Source organism: Canis lupus, chromosome X, assembly GCF_003254725.2.
Source record: "Canis lupus dingo isolate Sandy chromosome X, ASM325472v2, whole genome shotgun sequence".
Classification (NCBI taxonomy): domain Eukaryota; kingdom Metazoa; phylum Chordata; class Mammalia; order Carnivora; family Canidae; genus Canis; species Canis lupus.
In genome coordinates, this window is record NC_064281.1 from 65,263,988 (window position 1) to 65,284,692 (window position 20,705).

The window sequence follows — 20,705 nt, forward strand, 5'->3', positions numbered from 1 at the left end:
GATTTGTGTGGAATCAGAAAAGACCACGAATAGCCAGGGGAATATGAAAAAAGAAAACCGTTGCTGGGGGCATCACAATGCCAGATTTCAGGTTGTATTACAAAGCTGTGGTCATCAAGACAGTGTGGTACTGGCACAAAAACAGACACATTGATCAATGGAACAGAGTAGAGAACCCAGAAGTGGACCCTCAACTTTATGGTGAACTGTATTCGACAAAGCAGGAAAGACTATCCACTGGAAGAAAGACAGTCTCTTCAATAAATGGTGTTGGGATATTGGACATCTACATGCAGAAGAATGTAACTGGACCATTCTCTTACACCATACACAAAGATAAACTCAAAATGGATGAAAGATCTAAATGTGAGACAAGATTCCATCAAAATCCTAGAGGAGAACACAGGCCACAACCTTTTTGAACTTGGCCACAGTAACTTCTTGCAAGATACATCCATGAAACCAAGAGAAACAAAAGCAAAAATGAACTCTTGGGACTTCATCAAGATCAGAAGCTTTTGCACAAGAAACGAAACAGTCAACCAAACTCATAGAGAACCTACAGAATGGGAGAAGATATTTGCAAATGACCTATCAGATAAAGGGCTAGTATCCAAGATCTCTAAAGAACTTATGAAACTCAACATCAAAGAAACAAACAATCCAATCATGAAATGGGCAAAAGACGCAAACAGAAATCTCACAGAGGAAGACATAGACATGGCCAACATGCACATGAGAAAATGCTCCGCATCACTGGCCATCAGGGAAATACAAATCAAAACCACAATGAGATACCACCTCACACCAGTGAGAATGGGGAAAATTCACAAGGCAGGAAACAGCAAATGTTGGAGAGGATGTGGAGAAAGGGGAACCCTCTTGTACTGTAGGTGGAACGTGAACTGGTGCAGCCACTATGGAGAACTGTGTGGAGGTTCCTCAGAGTTAAAAATAGATTTACCCTACGACCCAGCAATTGCACTACTGGGGATTTACCCCAAAGATACAGATGCAGTGAAATGCTGGGACAGCTGCACCCCGATGTTTCTAGCAGCAATGTCCACAATAGCCAAACTGTGGAAGGAGCCTCAGTGTCCATCGAAAGATGAATGGATAAAGAAGGTGTGGTATATGTATTCAATGGAATATTACTCAGCCATTAGAAATGACAAAAACCCACCATTTGCTTTGAGGTGGATGGAACTGGAGGGTATTATGCTGAATGAAATAAGTCAATCAGAGAAGGACAAACAGTATATGGTCTCATTCATTTGGGGAATATAAAACATAGTGAAAGAGAATAAAGGGAAAGGAGAGAAAATGAGTGAAAATATCAGTGAGGGTGACAAAACATGAGAGACACCTAACTCTGGGAAATTATCAAGGGGTAGTGAAGTGGAGGTGGGTGGGGGTATGGGGTGACTGAGTGATGGGCACTGAGGGGGGGCAGTTGGCAGGATGAGTACCGGTGTTATGCTAAATGTTGGCATATTGAACTCCAATAAAAAATTTAAAAAAATAACATTATATGTTTTCAATATAGAATAGGAAGTATGGTTCTTATGTAAAGCAGCTACTTATTAGTTCTCTAGAACAGATGCATTGTTATTGATGAAATTTTTGTGTTTTTTTTCTGATATAAATTTTTAAAATTCTCCCTTTAAGTACAAATGTAAAATTCCTTGGTGGAGAATGATTACATAGGAATGCTATCAATACATAATTAAGAAAATCTTGGGGAATCCCTGGGTAGCTCAGCAGATTAGCGCCTGCTTTTGGCCCAGGAGGTTATCCTGGAGTTCTGGGATCGAGTCCCACATCGGGCTCCCTGTATGGAGTCTGCTTCTCTCTCTGCCTGTGTCTCTGCCTCTCTCTCTCTCTCTCTCTGTGTCTCTCATGAATAAATAGGTACAATCTTTTTTAAAAAAAAAATAAAAACAGCAGGAAATGAAAAAACATATTCAGTATAATCCGAATTTTGCTGAATATATGTAATATGCAGAAGAAATGACCGGAATGAAATATACTAAGATGTTATCAATGATTTGTGGGTTACAAGTGTTTGTCTTTTTTATACTATTTACATTTTCTAGAATGTCTAAAAGGAACATATATTACTTTGTAATATAATACACATAAGAAATGTAAAAAACTAGTATAAAAGGTTGTGAAAAACATTATTCAATCCTAGGGGCATGCTCATCCATTAACTTGTACCTTAAATAGATTTATAATAATTCCCATTCATTTTTGTAAAATCAAAGGATTTCACCACCTTAACTCAATGTTTTTGCAGGCTGAGAAAGAGGGGTCATTTGAAGCTCTTGTTTGTATGTGATTTTTCTCCTTGCAACACTCTTGAAAATTTATCAACTGGGAAGGAAAACTGCTGATGTGCTTTTTGAAACTCATCCCCTGTCCTCTCCCATTAGTTAGGTAACATGAATAGTTTAATTGATTTAAGATTTTGAAAAAAAAAAAGACATGGGCATATTCTACCCAAATTAAAAGCATGCTCTACTGATGTCAAAGAAAGCAAAAGTTAGATGCAACACCGTCACTTTGAAAATTTTGCTATGAAAATAACATTCTTTTTTTTAATGGATTTTTTTAAATTTATTTTTTATTGGGATCCCTGGGTGGCGCAGCGGTTTGGCGCCTGCCTTTGGCCCAGGGCGCGATCCTGGAGACCCAGGATCGAATCCCACGTCGGGCTCCCGGTGCATGGAGCCTGCTTCTCCCTCTGCCTGTGTCTCTGCCTCTCTCTCTCTCTCTCTGTGACTATCATAAATAAATAAAAATTTAAAAAAAATTATTTTTTATTGGTGTTCAATTTACTAACATACAGAATAACCCCCAGTGCCCGTCACCCATTCACTCCCACCCCCTGCCCTCCTCCCCTTCTACCACCCCTAGTTCGTTTCCCAGAGTTAGCAGTCTTTACGTTCTGTCTCCCTTTCTGAAAATAACATTCTTTGTTTATGCTGTGGCAATTTACTTGCTGGTTTTACCATTTAAATATCCTATCCTGGACAAATCTGTTATCTATTATAGAATATTCACTCTATTACATTGATATTACAGTAATTATTTTTTTAAGTAAAGTCAATTAAAAATGACATATGTGGCAGCTTGGAAGTCAACCAAATTTCCACTTGAACATTACAAGTTCCCCTTTCTCTGACCACCAGTGCCTTATTATTCTTTGTATTTTGGGTTTTTTTAATCAGAAATTTATTTTGGGGAGGAAAATACTATCCTTATAAAAGGAACAATTTTTTTCAAAGCCAAGTGGAAAGTTGTTTTTTTACATTTTTTACATTTAAATCCAATTTGCCAACATATAATATAACACTCAATGCTTATCCCATCAAGTGCCCTCCTCATTGTCCATCCCAGTTACCCCCCCCCCACTTCCCCTCTGCAACCTTTTGTTTCCCAGAGTTAGGAGTCTCTCATGGTTTGTCTCCCTCTCTAATTTTTCCCCTCCTTTCTGAAAGGAACCATTCTTTTTTTATTTATTTACTCATTTTTTTTTATTACACCCAGCTCAAATTTAGTATTAATCTTTTTAAAAAATTTTTATTGGAGTTCAATTTGCCAACATATAGCATAACACCCAGTGCTCATCCCGCCAAGTGCCCCCCTCAGTGCCCATCACCCAGTCACTCCAACCTCCCGTCCACCTCCCCTTCCACTACCCCCTGTTCATTTCCCAGAGTTAGGTGTCTCTCATGTTTTGTCACCCTCACTGATATTTTCACTCCTCTACTGAAAAGAACCATTTTTAAAACAAAAAGACTTATGGAGCATCTGGGTGGCTCAGTTGTTTAAGTGTCTGACTCTTGGTTTAAGCTCAGGGTCATGAGATAGAGCCCAATATTGGATTCCCCACTAAATGTGTAGCTTTCTTAAGATTCTCCTTCTTCCTCTGTCCCTCCTTCCCCGACTCTTGCTCTCTCTCTCTCTCTCTCTCTCTCTCTCCAAAACAAAACAAAACCACAAAGACTTAGAAAGAAAAATAAACATTAAAAGAAAGAAATAGATGTCTATTAGTTGGAAATCATTTATTGCCTCTATAAAAGTTTAAATAAAAACCCTACAAAAATCACATTACAGTGATGTGCTTTTAAGGTGGTAATATATTTCAGAGGTAGTATCAGTAAAATGGGATGCAGGATCACTTAAAGGAATTACTTAACAAGTTAATACAAAATAAAATTTCAATTCAGAGCAATATATACTCAGTATAAACTTTAACGGAGCAATCAATTGTATTTTCATGAAAATATTATTTTATTCTTTTTCCCTCTTAGCAAATCTGTTCTTAATAATGGTTTGTTTGGGGCGATATGCTAACTGTAGTCTCCCAAATTATCAGGATCCTCCCTTATATCATCACAGAGCATAGCTTGATAGGATGAGTATGATAGTGTTGTCTGCCAAGGATAACACCAACTTCAAAGATAAACATTAATTCATCTTTTAGACACTATAGCACTGATGGTTCCCTTAAAAAGGTAATTTGACAGAATATGTCACTTTGAGGACCTGAATGAAAATCTAATATATTTTTTAAAATAGACAATATTCCTTGTATACCATTACTATAATGTGGGAGAAGGGCAGAATTTAAATTTTCTCAGAATTTCTCCTAGAAAATAATAATGAACCATCAGGCTAAGGGGGGGGAATTATTCCTTGGAAATGGGCTGACTGTCCCCTCCTCCAAAACATAAAGCAATAAAGTATAATTTAGAGCCTAGAATTCTTTTAAATACACCACTTACGTTTTCTCCTACAAACTTAAAATGGCTGAATATGGAAGTGTCTTAAAATAGATGCTGCTTCCTTTGGGGAAATGGCCTCTCCAACATTTCTTGAAGTCTGGTAGTATAGAGAGCACAAGATGTGATTGGTTTGTAGCTTTTTCTTCTTCAACAATAACATTTTATCATTATTACAATGGTAGCATAGAAGTCCTAATGTGGATACCTGACCTTATAACAAAATATCCCATTTCCATGAAAAGATTAATTTTCTTTTTCTTAAACGTTTATTCACTATAGAGAGAGAAAGAGACAGCAAGTGGGAGAGGGGCAAAGGGAGAAGCAGACCTCTGCTGAGCAGGAAGCCCAATGCTGGGCTCCATCCCAGGACCCTAAGATCATGACCTGAGCCAAAGGCAGTTGCTTAACCAACTGAGCCACCCAGGTGCCCTCCAAAAAGACCAATTTTCTTTTTAACATTTTCCTTGCATGTGCTAAGTTTCCTATTTTCCAGGATAACTGCAGTTCTCATTTTCTTGTGACTAACATTAGCTTGGGTGGAATGAGGAGGGTACCTTCAGGTTATTTTTAATACACATTTTAAGGTAAGTGCCCTTAGATAAACATTTGTTACTTAGAAACTGGCTATCCCTAGCTGAAAGCAGACATCAAAATGCAGTGAAAAGGGAAAGAAAACCTTTTTCACCTTGATATCTGTCTTTGTGAGAGATGCTTCACATAGTATGGCTTGTTTTAACGTGTCAAAGCCCTAAAGAAAGAAACACTAGTTGTTTTTCTTCCCCTTTTGTGAAGATGTCACAAAAGCAGTGAAACTGATATTTTTTCTGCTTTAAGATGTCTCAAAAAATTTCAACCTATATGTACAAAAATATAATTTCTTCATAATAAAATTTTAATACTTGGCTTTGACATCTTTTAAAATCTCTGCAATGGTTAATTTCATTTTGTCAATTATGATTTTTTTTCTCTAGATACAGCTATTTCCTTTGGTTCCTGGTACAGAACAACCAAATGTCATTTATAAAATGCTTTAATTTTAATGATAATAAAAGAAAATTCTGGTGCTGAAACACAAATACCAAAACAAAAGGATTCCTAAGTATATTGTTTCTATTTTAATGAAACTTTAAATAGGAATAAAGGAATCATCTATGCTTCTTTTCAAAATTATACATGAGGATTTTTTATAGGAATCACACCTAACGGAACCTTTAAATCTATTAAAATTTCTACTTAATAATTTTTTATTGTTATCCCTGAAAAAGTGAAAAGACATAATTCATTTTGAAGTTTATGGCTTGCTGAGGAGTAGAAATCCAATGCCCCTATAGCAGAAGCCCAATGAATAGTTTTTGATTTGGTGACTAGTTGCTGAGATGTGACAAATATAGTCCATAAAGTTGAAAGATGTAGGAGATAATTATCTATCCTTACTTGGTGATAAGAACAGAATGAGAAAGAACTTAAATTAAAGCAGAAGAAATTAGAGTTTAAAGATAGATTCAATGGATAGGAAGGAAGCGCCTAAGAGAGACTTGAAAGCCTGAAATTTGTTCATTCTATCTTAAGAAATGGTTTCTACATTTGCTGTATATAGTAGGGACTCTAGCTCATGGAGGAATTGGTGTGGCTTATAAATTTAATCTTAGTGTCTGAGATCCTTTTACTTAGCACTCTTTTTCTGAATGGAATTTTACTTGTCAGCAAGGAGTACTAAACGTTATTTGAAAAGAACCATATGGCGTTCAGCTAAAAGGGGTCATAACTAACCATTGAAATATTTTTGTTAACAAAAGAACCATAGCAGTAGCATGGCAACAATAATAAACAATAGCTAACAAAATGAAGGATTATCAACGAACCTTAACTATTTACACATGTGCGGAGGGGACATTTCAAGTTCAAAAATATTCACTGAATGAATTCGAGCATTTATGACTGCTTTTCTGCATTCATAAATTGGTATCTGTAAATTCCAAGATCAAAACTGATTTTACTTGCAAATTACAAAAATATGTGACATAGAAACTTGGCGAAAAGAACCACGTAGTTGGGGCACCTGGGTGGCTCAGTCAGTTAAGTATCTGAGTCTTGATTTCTTCTCAGGTCATGATCTCAGGGTTGTAAGATTGAGCCCTAGTAGGGAGCCATGCTGGAGATGGAGCCTGCTTAAGATTATCTCTCTCCCTCTCCCACTGCCCCTCCTCATCTCTCTCTCTCCCTCTCTCTAAAAAAAAATCTAGCTACTTGATTAATCTTTTAGGAATAAATAGTAAATTAACCACGCAACACAATTCCACACAGCCAATTCACAAATAGATGATTCTGTGTGCTTAGGGAGAAACTGAGAAACTGGCATTTACCTTTCTATGGGTCTTGTTAATACCATCTGGTGCCCCAGAAGAAACAGTCTGCAAAAATTTTCTACAGTGTGTAGCCATCTGGTACCTACTCATAGAACAACTGGGTAACATGCCCATTTTAGGAGTGTACTCACTGAATAACGTCCAGGAAATTCAGAGGATTGTGAGTTACATTCATAGTAGTGTATAACTCATTTTGGATATTATCCTTGGCTGATGGCTCTGTACAAGCCTCACATGAGAATGAGGTAAATTTTGTGGCAAAGCTGAGTGACTAGATTAAAAAAGAAGACTCTGCCTCACCTTGACTTCCTGTTTCATAAAATGCAAGAATTGAAACAAATATAAATGTGTAATATTTGTGCAACATTTCATCTAACTCAGTTACACAAATTTACTAGTAAAAGGTAAGTCTTATCAATATTTTTCATTTACAGCAATGAAAAATCCTCATTAAGACTAATGTTTTACAACATTTTGTTTCTGTACACTGAATTTATTTGACTTCATGTTGGTTAATTACTTTTCCATAGTGCTTCCCCCTACCCCCAGATATTTGGGTTAGAAAACAGAAGAAGAATACCAACAATTTACACATATATACCAGTAATCACTTCAATTTTCAATCATTAGCTTAAGTCAAATTCTCATAGGAATTGGAAAATAAATCCCAGGACTCATCCAAGTAAAATCATTTTTAAAGTTTTGTTTTCAAATTTTAGTCCACTTTCCTGAGTAAAAGTATATGTGGATGATAGGAAAGGAGAGAGAAGAAAGATGTAATGGCTACAAAACAAAACTAACCAAACTTTAGTAACTTGATAAGCAATGTTGAAATACCTTTATTTTTGTGTCTCTGGTGAAAACTATTACTAAAACTAAGATTCTTCTAAAAACCACACAAAATCTTTCAGAAATTAGGTATTATGCATTTCATAGATAAACTGCTAAAAATTAAATACACTTTTCCCCAGATTTTTGTCAGTTTGGAAAAAATGCTGCTTTTAAATTTCACATACATTTTTGCACTGTAGCCATTATATCTTGTCCATTCTTCACAGAACATGTAAGTTTCAACAATATGTTTTTCCAACTGAAGAATTTTGAGGCAACAGAATGAAGTTATCTTGAAATGTACACCTGTTAGGCAGCCAAAAGGCTGTATTACATATCCCCCTCAAATCACAAACTGTCTGAGGCATTTTTCTCAGATAAAGAAGACACACTGAATGAGGTATCATCAGGCTCCGGTGAGGCATGATTGAAATCCATCTCTTCTAATTCAGGAGGTAAATCTGACAGCAGTGCCTGAGTCAGAAAAATCAATTTTTTAGAATTAGTATGTGGGCAAGTTTTTTTCCCCCAATTTTATGTTAATAAGTGTTCTCTCTTGTCAATTTATTTTCATGTACTTAAAGAATGAAACATTTTTCTTCAGGACCTTATACAATACCTTACATAAAGCAAAACTCTTCATACACTATTAAGGAAGTAACAAAATACTGGATCTTGAGATTGTGGTTTATATAGAGTGAAACCCTAGACAAAGGGAAATCAGGAGGGAAATGAGCAACTATTTTGAACCAAGTGCTTTGAAGTATTTGAGAAAAGTGATTTTCATACTAATTTTTTTAAATTTATTTATTTATTCATTCATTCATTCATTCATTCATTCATGAGAGACACAGACAGAGAGAGGCAGAAACACAGGCAGAAGGAGAGGGAGAAGCAGGCTCCATGCAGGGAGCCTGATGTGGGACTGGAGCCCGGGTCTCCAGGATCACGCCCTGAGCTGAAGGCAGAAGCTTAACTGCTGAGCCACCCAGGTGTCCCTCATACTAGTTTTAAATGTTCACTGATCACTGCTAAAGGACTTTAAAATTATATTCATTATTAAAATACTCCTGCCCACTTATGCTGTCCTTTGGAGAAAAATACTTTTCACAAGATTAATTGGTACTTCAGTGGGAGAAAGAACATATCAATTAGGAAAAAATCTCAGTTATTCTACTTTAAACTAAACATTAACAACTTGAAAATTCCAAGTATTTTTTTTTCTTTTCTTAGGCTATGGCCTTATCTATAGATGGCCAAGTACCAACCCATTGAACCAATGAAACTAGTTGTGGAAATATGTATCTAAGAGGGCTGCTCATTTCTCTATTGGAGTAATGAAAATAAGCCAAGAGTCATGAACTAAGCTTTGCCATGGTATAAGTGTTTCAGCTGGAATTGTAGAGCATGCACCCATACAAGAGGAATAAATAATTAATAGTTTTACGTGATTGACTGTGCTAATGCTCACTGGACCATAAAAAATACTGTGAACTAAATGATTATTTTGACACTGCCAATATTAAAAATAATATATCATATCTGGGTACTTTTGCAGAATTAATTGTAGTGTGGGCTTTGGGTGCAGCACCAATAAAGACCAAGGGAACAGGGACAAATGCAAGCTTGCCATACTGAATTAAAGAACAGAGAGGCAGGGCATATTGGAGAATTTATGAAATCCATTGTTGAAATAAGATAACATTTTATTTACTTTATTAAAATAAATGACATTTATACCTTTTGTCTTATAGCAGAGAGACAAGATTAGAACCTTTCTCCTTTTTGTCAATCTACATAATGAAAGACTAACTCCTATCTGATAGAACAGTTGTTATTTATTTTATACTATTAAAGCTCATGAACTTCTTGCTGAAATTTGGAGAATTTACAAAGCAGTGATCTACTGGTTCTATATTATTTCTAAGGTGTTAGGTTGCAGTCATAGGACACAAAGCCGTTTTCTTATATAATGGTTGTTTATCACTAACCCAGTCAAAATGGAACTGACTAGGCTGTTCATAGTGGCTGATCATGGTTTATGAGAAATACACCACTGCATTTAGTTCACTTTGCAACTGTGAAGAAGCCATATTTAAAAAGTCAAAGTCCTCCAACTCACATTCATTGATGATGTGCTTAGAGTATTAGAAAGCCAAGTAAATGAACGGACTTAATGACATTCTAAATGCTAGTGGGGAGACCTTCAAGTCAAAAGAAAATTTTATTTATTTATTTATTTATTTATTTATTTATTTATTTATTTATTTTGTTATTTCATGTCATGTGCTGACTGACTATATATAAGGCAGCATGGGGCATTACTGATGCATAAGGTCCACTTCAAATTTCTTTTTACTATCTTACTGGATTGCAACTTTGGCACACCAAAGAAATCTATGTATTATGACAAGAGCTGCCTTTTTCATAGATACAAAACACATAATTTTTTTAAACTATAGGTTAGTCTATCTTCATTCTATCCTCTTCATTAGTCTATCTTCAGTGTCTGATCTAGTGCCATATTCCCAAATGATTAAAGCAATTCCCAGGCATTTGTCTTTATAACACTTATTCTAAGCCCTGAGAAATGAATGCCAAGTTCCAAAATGTTAATCATTCTTATCCTCCTTGCAAAGTGGATAAATTGACGTTCAAGAAAAGCAAAGCAATTGATCTGGCTGGGATCTCACCGTGAATTGCCAGGGGAAGAAGGAAAATAACTAATGATAGTACAGTGTTGGCAACATTATTTTTATTTAAAACGGCTATTAATTAAAAAAAATCCTTTTGGGTAATCTAATATTTCAATGAGATAGAGCCAAATATTTTTAAACCCTGGACTGCTCCATTGGGGAAAAATATGCTGTGGACAACTCATCTCACTGAGCTTACCCAAACCAAAATTCATGGAAAAAAAAATTTAAGATTTTTAAAAATGAGAAACCAATCACACAATGTTTTTTTTTAACTAGGTAGAATAAAAATTGCTTTCTCCCATAAATAAACCTTTAAGTATCTCATAATGTAAAAATTAGTAACTTAGATCACCTTAATAACTTTTGTAAACTACTATTGGTGTCTTCTATATTTAGACATTTATTATACCTGATCTCAACTATAAAAATTAGTAGTTTCTATTTGGGTGCTAATTATATATGCAATTACTTTCAGTACAATTTTCATATGACTTTCTCCTTTTTGATGGCCAATGTTTTGTCATATCTTAGTTCATTGGTCTTTTATCAGAAGAAAAGTAAGTATAAGAGAAGGAGAAAAGTAAGATATACAATAGTTACTTTTATTTGTTAGTGGTCTTGGAGAAAGAACCAAGTCAGGGATGAAGTTAGAATTTGAAAACAAAATGCAATCTGTGTGCTGTTCCTAGATTTCAAGACACATATCTGCTAGTTAGCTAGCCATGTAACTCTGAATTAAAAAACCATGCTGTAACTTTTGGAGCCAGTACCACACTCTAAGTTATTTCTATGATTGAACCTAAATTTTACAGTTATTTCAAATTTACATACAGGTGGGGCCATGTTTAAGACTGTCATTTTATTCATTTAAAATCCATAATTTACATTCCTAAAAATACACTTTCAATATGCCATGGAATATGAATAATTCACATAATACAGCAACATGCTTAAATAAAGTGGGCAAAGGTAACTGAAGATAAGTGTCTTGGAACATCTATTTGTGGGAGGCATGGAGAGAGCAAACTTTATAAAACTGGACACATACTGTACATACTCGATTGAATCTCATGAGTATTCTTTTCCTTTAAAAAAGAAGAATTGTGGAATGCTAAGACTTTTTCCCTGGAGATATCTGGGAGGATACAAGTCTTGTTTAGATATAGAAGATGATTTTTTTTCTCAGTATGCTTGATATTCCTTGCTGAATAAAAACCTACAAGGCTGCTTCCAAATTAATGGTTACCTGTGTGACATACTATTTACTGAATGTCTCTAACAACAAATCAACACTATAGTATACAACTCAGAGGAAAATTTGGTATTATTTAGCATTGAATGTAACACTTAATAAAACTTTATAATTTTTAAGCAAGCTTAATACATTTTATACAAATTTCACATGAAAAAATGAGGCAGGATATGTAATTTGGAAGGAATTTGTAAATAAACTCCATAGTGACAAACAAAAGACATCTTTGAAGCAAAGAAACCAAACATTCTAGTTAAATTGTGAAAAGTAAATGATGCAATGTGGCCACAAAGAATTTCACAAATTGCATATTTTTTAGTGATAAGCAACATATTATGAAATAGAAAGTATTCAAATGTTTGTGAATCTAGTGAGATCTGGAGGGTAACTGAAATCCAGAAGAGGGGCAAATTCCTCACCTCTGTTATTCACAATCCAAAACTGTGCCTCTCCAGTTGAGGTAGCCCAGTCTCTACAAACATTTTGAGAATTTCTTTAAAATTAAATTTTAAAATTATTTTTCCCTGCTTAAGTCTAGCCTGAAATTAAGAAAGTATGTTAATCAGTTATTTTTATTTTCTACAAAGCAGCATACAAATATCTGAATATGAATCTACTCTTAAAAATACTGTGATAAAAAGGTTATAAAGTAACAAATCCTTTCTTGATGTCAAGCAAGAATGAAGAATAAAAATAAAAAAAATATTAAGAACTCAGCATCAAGTCATTTTTCAACATGATACATTACAACTTACTATTCTCTTCTGGCACCTACCTGCTGTTGTTCCTTATCATCAGCTTTCATAGCCAGTATCAAGCTTCTAACAAACGTCTTGAGTTTAAAGTATTTTTGCTTTTGAATCTCTAGCTCATTTTCAATGAATCTGACTTCTTCATTCTGAAGGAGAAAAGATAAAACAATACAATTACCCTATGCAAACCTAAGACTATACATGTTTGATGCACAATAAAGGTTTAAAAAAAGCAATGAAATTGGCACAGAAGATAACGTTTTGGCATAAGGAATGTAAAGCACAGAAGGAAATTACCCTGTTACTCAAAGGCTACCTTTTAAGCAAATCACCAACAGAAAACAATTTGCAAGGTCAAAAATAAAATCAAATAAATTCCAGTAAGATAAAACTCAAGAAATAGTTTCCTTTTGGAAAGAATCCTCCTATGTGAAATCTAATTAGCATTTGGATTAGCATTAAGGACAGAGTCCAATTAACTCCAACTAAAGAGCAATTGAATATGCAGTAATGCTGAAAGAACCATTCACAGAGCCAAATACTGAGAACTAAAAAGATTATTATTTTGTACCAAGGAGAAACTAAAATTATTACTGTCTCAAGTAGTTTGTTGAGCTCTCTGCCTTTATGTAAGAGTCTGTTATTCAAAAAATATCTCCTAATGTACCACTGTGTACCACTGATTTGAGACACTGTCTCTTTTCACTACTTTTGTTAGTTTGGTAGGAAAAGAACAATATACTAAGATTTGTGAGGATTTTAGTGCCAGGTCTACTAATAGCTGTGGTAAACTTGAGCAGGCCAATCAAGCTTTCTGTGATTCTATTTACTCATCAGTGAAATTGATATTAATACTAGTAATCTTTGACAATTCTAGGTTTGAGGCTTATAAGGCTCAAATATGATAATGGTCACAAAAGTGTTCTGAATAGGTTAACTAGTAAAGCTACAGTAATCAAGAAGGTGTAATATTGGCAAAGGGTGGACATACAGATCAACAGAACAGAAAAGTGGCCAGAAACATATATATTTTCTTAAATATATTAAATATTTTCTTAAAATGTGAAGTAATTCAATAGAAAAGGACAATCTTCCAAAAATAGTGGTTGAACAATTGTAAATCCACATAAAAAGATTATCAATCCTAAAAAAAAGATTATTAATCCTTACATCATATACAAAATTTAACAAGTTTATAAAACCTAAAACCATAAAACTAGAGGAAAGCAGGAGAAAATTTTTGTGTCCTTGGTTTAGGCTGTTTTTCAACAGGCACAAAAAGCATGAAACTTAAAGACTTCATCAAAATTAAAACAATTAAACAAAAAAACTTTGCTCTTCAAAAGACACTGTTAAAATAAAAACATGAGGTACATATTGGGGGAAAATAATTGCAAATCACAAACTGATAAAATACTTGTTTTCACAATACATAAAGAATGTTGACAATTTTAGGACCACCAACAGAATAAAAACAAGAAAAAATATTTGAATACACATTTCATCAAAGAAGAATTGAATGACCAATAAACATGTGAAAAAATGCTTGTTATTTGTCATTAAGGAAATGCAAATTAAAACCTCAAAGAAATACTACCACTAACAAACTACAATACCTAAAGTTAAGAAGACTGACAATAGCTAATGGTGGAGAATGTGGAGCAACTAGAAATCTCATACATTGCTGGTGGGATTATAAAACAGTACAGACACTGGAAAATATTTTGGCAGTTTCTTATAAAATCAAACAATCTTTGTTTCTTGCCATCTGACTCAGGAATCTTACTCTTAAGTATTTACCCAAGGGAAATGAAAATATGTGTCCACAAAATGACATACATGAATATTCATAACAGCTTTAATCATAATAGCCAAAGCCTAAGAACAACACAAGTGTTCATCAGCAGATAAACAAAATGTGTTCTTGATTACACAACTGTGTCCACTTGTCAAGACTCATTTAACTATATAAGAGATGAACTTTATTGTATGGAAATTATATATCAAAACTTGATTTAAATTGTTAGCTAGCGGGAGGAGGGGCAAGATGGCTGAAGAGTAGGGTCCCCAAATCACCTGTCTCCACCAAATTACCTAGATAACCTTCAAATCATCCTGAAAATCTCCGAATTCAGGCTGAGATTTAAAGAGAGAAAGCTGGAATGCTACAGTGAGAAGAGTGCATGCTTCTATCAAGGTAGGAAGACCGGGAAAAAGAAATAAAAAAACAAAAGGCCTCCAAGGGGGAGGGGCCCCGCGAGGAGCCGGGCTGAGGCCAGGGCGAGTGTCCCCAAGACAGGAAAGCTCGTCCGGGAGAAGCAGGAGCTGCACCAACCTTCCCGGGTGGAAAGGCGCCCACAGGGAGTTAGAGCAGGACCCCAGGAAGGGCGGGGATGTCCTCGGGCTCCTTGGGACACTAACAGACACCTGCGCGCCCAGGAGAGTGCAACATACCCCGCGGCCGAGCTCCCTAAAAGACTGCAGCACGCACGGTGGGCCCCGGAGCAGATCGGAGGGGCTCGGGCGGCGGCTCCGCAGAGGGGGCTGCGCGGCCGGGAGCTCGAATCCAACAGCGCAGGCCCTGGAGCCCAGGGCGCCAGGGCCACAGCCTGGGATCCGGCCTCCCCCCGGGACAGGCAGAGGCTGGGAGGGCCCAGGACAGCAAGGACGCTCCTGCCCCGAGCTGAGCAGATCAGCAGCCCCGACCCGGAGCCTCCAGGCCCTGCAGACGGAGTGCTTCAGGGTTCCTGTGGGGGCTGAATCCAGGGCTCCAGAGCAGCCGCCGCCACCGTGGTTGTTCCTCCTGGGGCCTCACGGGGTAAACAACTCCCACTGAGCCCTGCACCAGGCAGGGGGCAGAGCAGTTCCCCCGAGTGCTGACACCTGAAAATCAGCACAACAGGCCCCTCCCCCAGAAGACCAGATCGACGGACAAGTTCCAGGGGAAGTCAAGGGACGTAAAGTACGCAGAATCAGAAGATACTCCCCCGTGTTTTTTTTTCTTTTCATTTCTTTTCTTTTCTTTTCTTTCTTTTCTTTTCTTTTCTTTCTTTTCTTTTCTTTTCTTCTTTTCTTTTCATTTCTTTTTTCTTTTCTTTTCTTTTTTCTTTTTTTTCTTTTCTTTTCTTTTTTCTTTTCTTTTCTTTTTTCTTTTTTTTCTTTTCTTTTTTCTTCTTTTCTTTTCTTTTCTTTTTTTCTTGATTTCTGTTTGCTTCCGCCACCCTTTTTTTCCTTTCTTTTTCTTTCTCTTTTTCTTCTCTTTTTTCTTCTTTTTCTTCCTTTTTTCTTTTTCTCTTTTCTTTCCTTCTTTCTCTTTTTCTCCTTTTCCCAAAACAACTTGTTTTTGGCCATTCTGCACTGAGCAAAATGACTAGAAGGAAAACCTCACCTCAAAAGAAAGAATCAGAAACAGTCCTCTCTCCCACACAGTTACAAAATCTGGATTACAATTCAATGTCAGAAAGCCAATTCAAAAGCACTATCATACAGCTACTGGTGGCTCTAGAAAAAAGCATAAAGGACTCAAGAGACTTAATGACTGCAGAATTTAGATCCAATCAGGCAGAAATTAAAAATCAATTGAATGAGATGTAATCCAAATTAGAAGTCCGAATGATGAGGGTTAACGAGGTGGAAGAACGAGTGAGTGACATAGAAGACAAGTTGATGGCAAAGAGAGAAACTGAGGAAAAAAGAGACAGACAATTAAAAGACCATGAGGTTAGATTAAGGGAAATAGACGACAGCCTGAGGAAGAAAAACCTACGTTTAATTGGGGTACCTGAGGGCGCCGAAAGGGACAGAGGGCCAGAATATGTATTTGAACAAATCATAGCTGAAAACTTTCCTAATCTGGGAAGGGAAACAGGCATTCAGATCCAGGAAATAGAGAGATCCCCCCCTAAAATCAATAAAACCGTTCAACACCTCGACATCTAATAGTGAAGCTTGCAAATTCCAAAGAAAAAGAGAAGATCCTTAAAGCAGCAAGAGACAAGAAATCCCTGACTTTTATGGGGAGGAGTATTAGGGTAACAGCAGACCTCTCCACAGAGACCTGGCAGGCCAGAAAGGGCTGGCAGGATATATTCAGGGTCCTAAATGAGAAGAACATGCAACCAAGAATACTTTATCCAGCAAGGCTCTCATTCAAAATGGAAGGAGACAGAAGTGCTTCCAAGACAGGCAGGAACTGAAAGAATATGTGACCTCCAAACCAGATCTGCAAGAAATTTTAAGGGGGACTTTAAAATTCCCCTTTAAGAAGAAGTTCAGTGAACAATCCACAAAAACAGGGACAAAATAGATATCATGATGACACTAAACTCATATCTGTCAATAGTAACTCTGAATGTGAATGGGCTTAATGACCCCATCAAAAGGCGCAGAGTTTCAGACTGGATAAAAAAGCAGGACCCATCTATTTACTGTCTACAAGAGACTCATTTTAGACAGAAGGACACCTACAGCCTGAAAATAAAAGGTTGGAGAACCATTTACCATTCAAATGGTCCTCAAAAGAAAGCAGGGGTAGCCATCCTTATATCAGATAAACTAAAATTTACCCCAAAGACTGTAGTGAAAGATGAAGAGGGACACTATCTCATACTTAAAGGATATATCCAACAAGAGGACTTAACAAACTTCAATATATATGCCCCGAATGTGGGAGCTGCCAAATATTTAAACCAATTAATAACCAAAGTGAAGAAATACTTAGATAATAATACACTTATACTTGGTGACTTCAATCTAGCTCTTTCTACCCTCAATAGGTCTTCTAAGCACAACATCTCCAAAGAAACGAGAGCTTTAAATGATACACTGGACCAGATAGATTTCACGGATATCTACAGAACTTTACATCCAAACTCCACTGAATACACATTCTTCTCAAGTGCACATGGAACTTTCTCCAGAATAGACCACATACTGAGTCACAAATCGGGTCTGAACTGATACAAAAGATTGGGATCATCCCCTGCATATACTCAGACCATAATGCCTTGAAATTAGAACTAAATCACAACAAGAAGTTTGGAAGGACCTCAAACACGTGGAGGTTAAGGACCATCCTGCTAAAAGATGAAAGGGTCAACCAGGAAATTAAGGAAGAATTTAAAAGATTCATGGAAACTAATGAGAATGAAGATACAACTGTTCAAAATCTTTGGGATGCAGCAAAAGCAGTACTAAGGAGGAAATACATCGGAATACAAGCATCCATTCAAAAACTGGAAAGAACTCAAATACAAAAGCTAACCTTACACATAAAGGAGCTAGAGAAAAAACAGCAGGTGGACCCTACACCCAGCAGAAAAAGAGACTTAATTAAAATTCGAGCAGAACTCAACGAAATCGAGACCAGAAGAACTGTGGAACAGATCTCCAGAACCAGGAGTTGGTTCTTTGAAAGAATTAATAAGATAGATAAACCATTAGCCAGCCTTATTAAAAAGAAGAGAGAGAAGACTCAAATTAATAAAATCATGAATGAGAAAGGAGAGATCACTACCAACACCAAGGAAATACAAACGATTTTAAAAACATATTATGAACAGCTATACGCCAATAAATTAGGCAATCTAGAAGAAATGGACACATTCCTGGAAAGCCTCAAACTACCAAAACTGGAACAGGAAGAAATAGAAAACCTGAACAGGCCAATAACCAGGGAGGAAATTGAAGCAGTCATCTAAAACCTCCCGACACACAAAAGTCCAGTGCCAGATGGCTTCCCAGGGGAATTCTATCAAACGTTTAAAGAAGAAACCATAGCTATTCTACTAAAGCTGTTTGGAAAGATAGAAAGAGATGGAGAACTTCCAAATTAGTTCTATGAGGCCAGCATCACCTTAATTCCAAAACCAGACAAAGACCCCACCAAAAAGGAGAATTACAGACCAATATCCCTGATGAACATGGATGCAACAATTCTAAACAAGATACTAGCCAATAGGAATCAACAGTACATTAAGAAAATTATTCACCAAGACCAAGTAGGATTTATCCCCGGGACTCAAGGCTGGTTCAACACTCGTAAAACAATCAATGTGATTCATCATATCAGCAAGAGAAAAACCAAGAACCATATGATCCTCTCATTAGATGCAGAGAAAGCATTTGACAAAATACAGCATCCATTCCTGATCAAAACTCTTCAGAATGTAGGGGTAGAGGGAACTTTCCTCAACATCTTAAAAGTCATCTACGAAAAGCCCACAGCAAATATCATTCTCAATGGGGAAGCACTGGAAGTCTTTCCCCTAAGATCAGGAACAAGACAGGGATGTCCACTCTCACCACTGCTATTCAACATAGTACTGGAAGTCCTAGCCTCAGCAATCAGGCAACAAAAAGACATTAAAGGCATTCAAATTGGCAAAGAAGAAGTCAAACTCTCCCTCTTCGCCGATAACATGATACTCTACATAGAAAACCCAATAGCCTCCACCCCAAGATTGCTAGAACTCATACAGCAATTTGGTAGTGTGGCAGGATACAAAATCAATGCCCAGAAATCAATGGCATTTCTATACACTAACAATGAGACTGAAGAAAGAGAAATTAAGGAGTCAATCCCATTTACAATTGCACCCAAAAGTGTAAGATACCTAGGAATAAACCTAACTAAAGACGTAAATGATCAATACCCTCAAAACTATAGAACACTTCTGAAAGAAATTGAGGAAGACACAAAGAGATGGAAAAATATTCCATGCTCATGGATTGGCAGAATTAATATTGTGAAAATGTCAATGTTACCCAGGGCAATTTACACGTTTAATGCAATCCCTATCAAAATACCAGGGACTTTCTTCAGAGAGTTAGAACAAATTATTTTAAGATTTGTGTGGAATCAGAATAGACCCCGAATAGCCAGGGGAATTTTAAAAAAGAAAACCATATCTGGGGGCATCACAATGCCAGATTTCAGTTGTACTACAAAGCTGTGGTCATCAGGACAGTGTGGTACTGGCACAAAATCAGACACATAGATCAATGGAACAGAATAGAGAACCCAAAAGTGGACCCTGAACTTTATGGTCAACTAATATTCGATAAATGAGGAAAGACTATCCATTGGAAGAAAGACAGTCTCTGCAATAAATGGTGCTGGGAAAATTGGACATCCACATGCAGAAGAATGAAACTAGACCACTCTGTTTCACCATACACAAAGATAAACTCAAAATGGATGAAAGATCTAAATGTGGGACAAGATTCCATCAAAATCCTAGAGGAGAACACAGGCAACACTCTTTTTGAACTCGGCCACAGTAACTTCTTGCAAGATACATCCACGAATCAAGAGAAACAAAAGCAAAAATGAACTATTGGGACTTCATCAAGATTAGAAGCTTTTGCAAAGCAAAGGATACATTCAACAAAACTAAAAGACAACCTACAGAATCGGAGAAGATATTTGCAAATGACATATCAGATAAAGGGTAGTTTCCAAAATATATAAAGAACTTATTAAAGTCAACACCAAAGAAACAAACAATCCAATCATGAAATGGGCAAAAGACATGAAGAGAAATCTCACAGAGGAAGACATAGACATGGCCAACATGCACATGAGAAAATGCTTTGCATCACTTGCCATCAGGGAAATACAAATCAAAACCACAATGAGATACCACCTCACTCCAGTGAGAATGGGGAAAATTAAGAAGGCAGGAAACCACAAATGTTGGCGAGGATGTGGAGAAAAGGGAACCCTCTTACACTGTTGGTGGGAATGTGAACTGGTGCAGCCACTCTGGAAAACTGTGTGGAGGTTCCTCAAAGAGTTAAAAATAGACCTGCCCTACGACCCAGCAATTGCACTGTTGGGGATTTACCCCTACGATTCAGATGCAATGAAACGCCGGGACACCTGCACCCCGATGTTTATAGCAGCAATGTCCACAATAGCCGAACTGTGGAAGGAACCTTGGTGTCCATCTAAATATGAATGGATAAAGAAGGTGTGGTTTATGTATACAATGGAATACTACTCAGCCATT

The 20,705-nt window shown here is 36.6% G+C and overlaps 1 protein-coding gene across 5 annotated transcripts in view; it reads right to left on the bottom strand.

Annotated features, from left to right (window-relative positions):
- The window catches only part of HDX (highly divergent homeobox), a 280,874-nt gene that overhangs the window by 49,958 nt on the left and 210,211 nt on the right, over positions 1–20,705 (bottom strand). For 2 of the 5 annotated variants that reach the window (XR_004813079.2, XR_003129594.3), the window contains 4 exons: positions 12,717–12,839; positions 8,176–8,464; positions 4,794–4,890; positions 2,647–2,784 (listed from right to left, as the gene is read on the bottom strand). Coding sequence is in view for 1 of the 5 variants with exons in the window: in XM_025431849.3 (XP_025287634.1) it covers positions 8,339–8,464; positions 12,717–12,839 (249 nt within the window). In the remaining 4 variants the exon portion in view is untranslated. Of the gene's footprint in view, positions 1–2,646; positions 2,785–4,055; positions 8,465–12,716; positions 12,840–20,705 lie in introns of those variants that run through there. The other 3 variants (XR_007409409.1, XR_003129595.3, XM_025431849.3) reach the window with 3 other exon arrangements.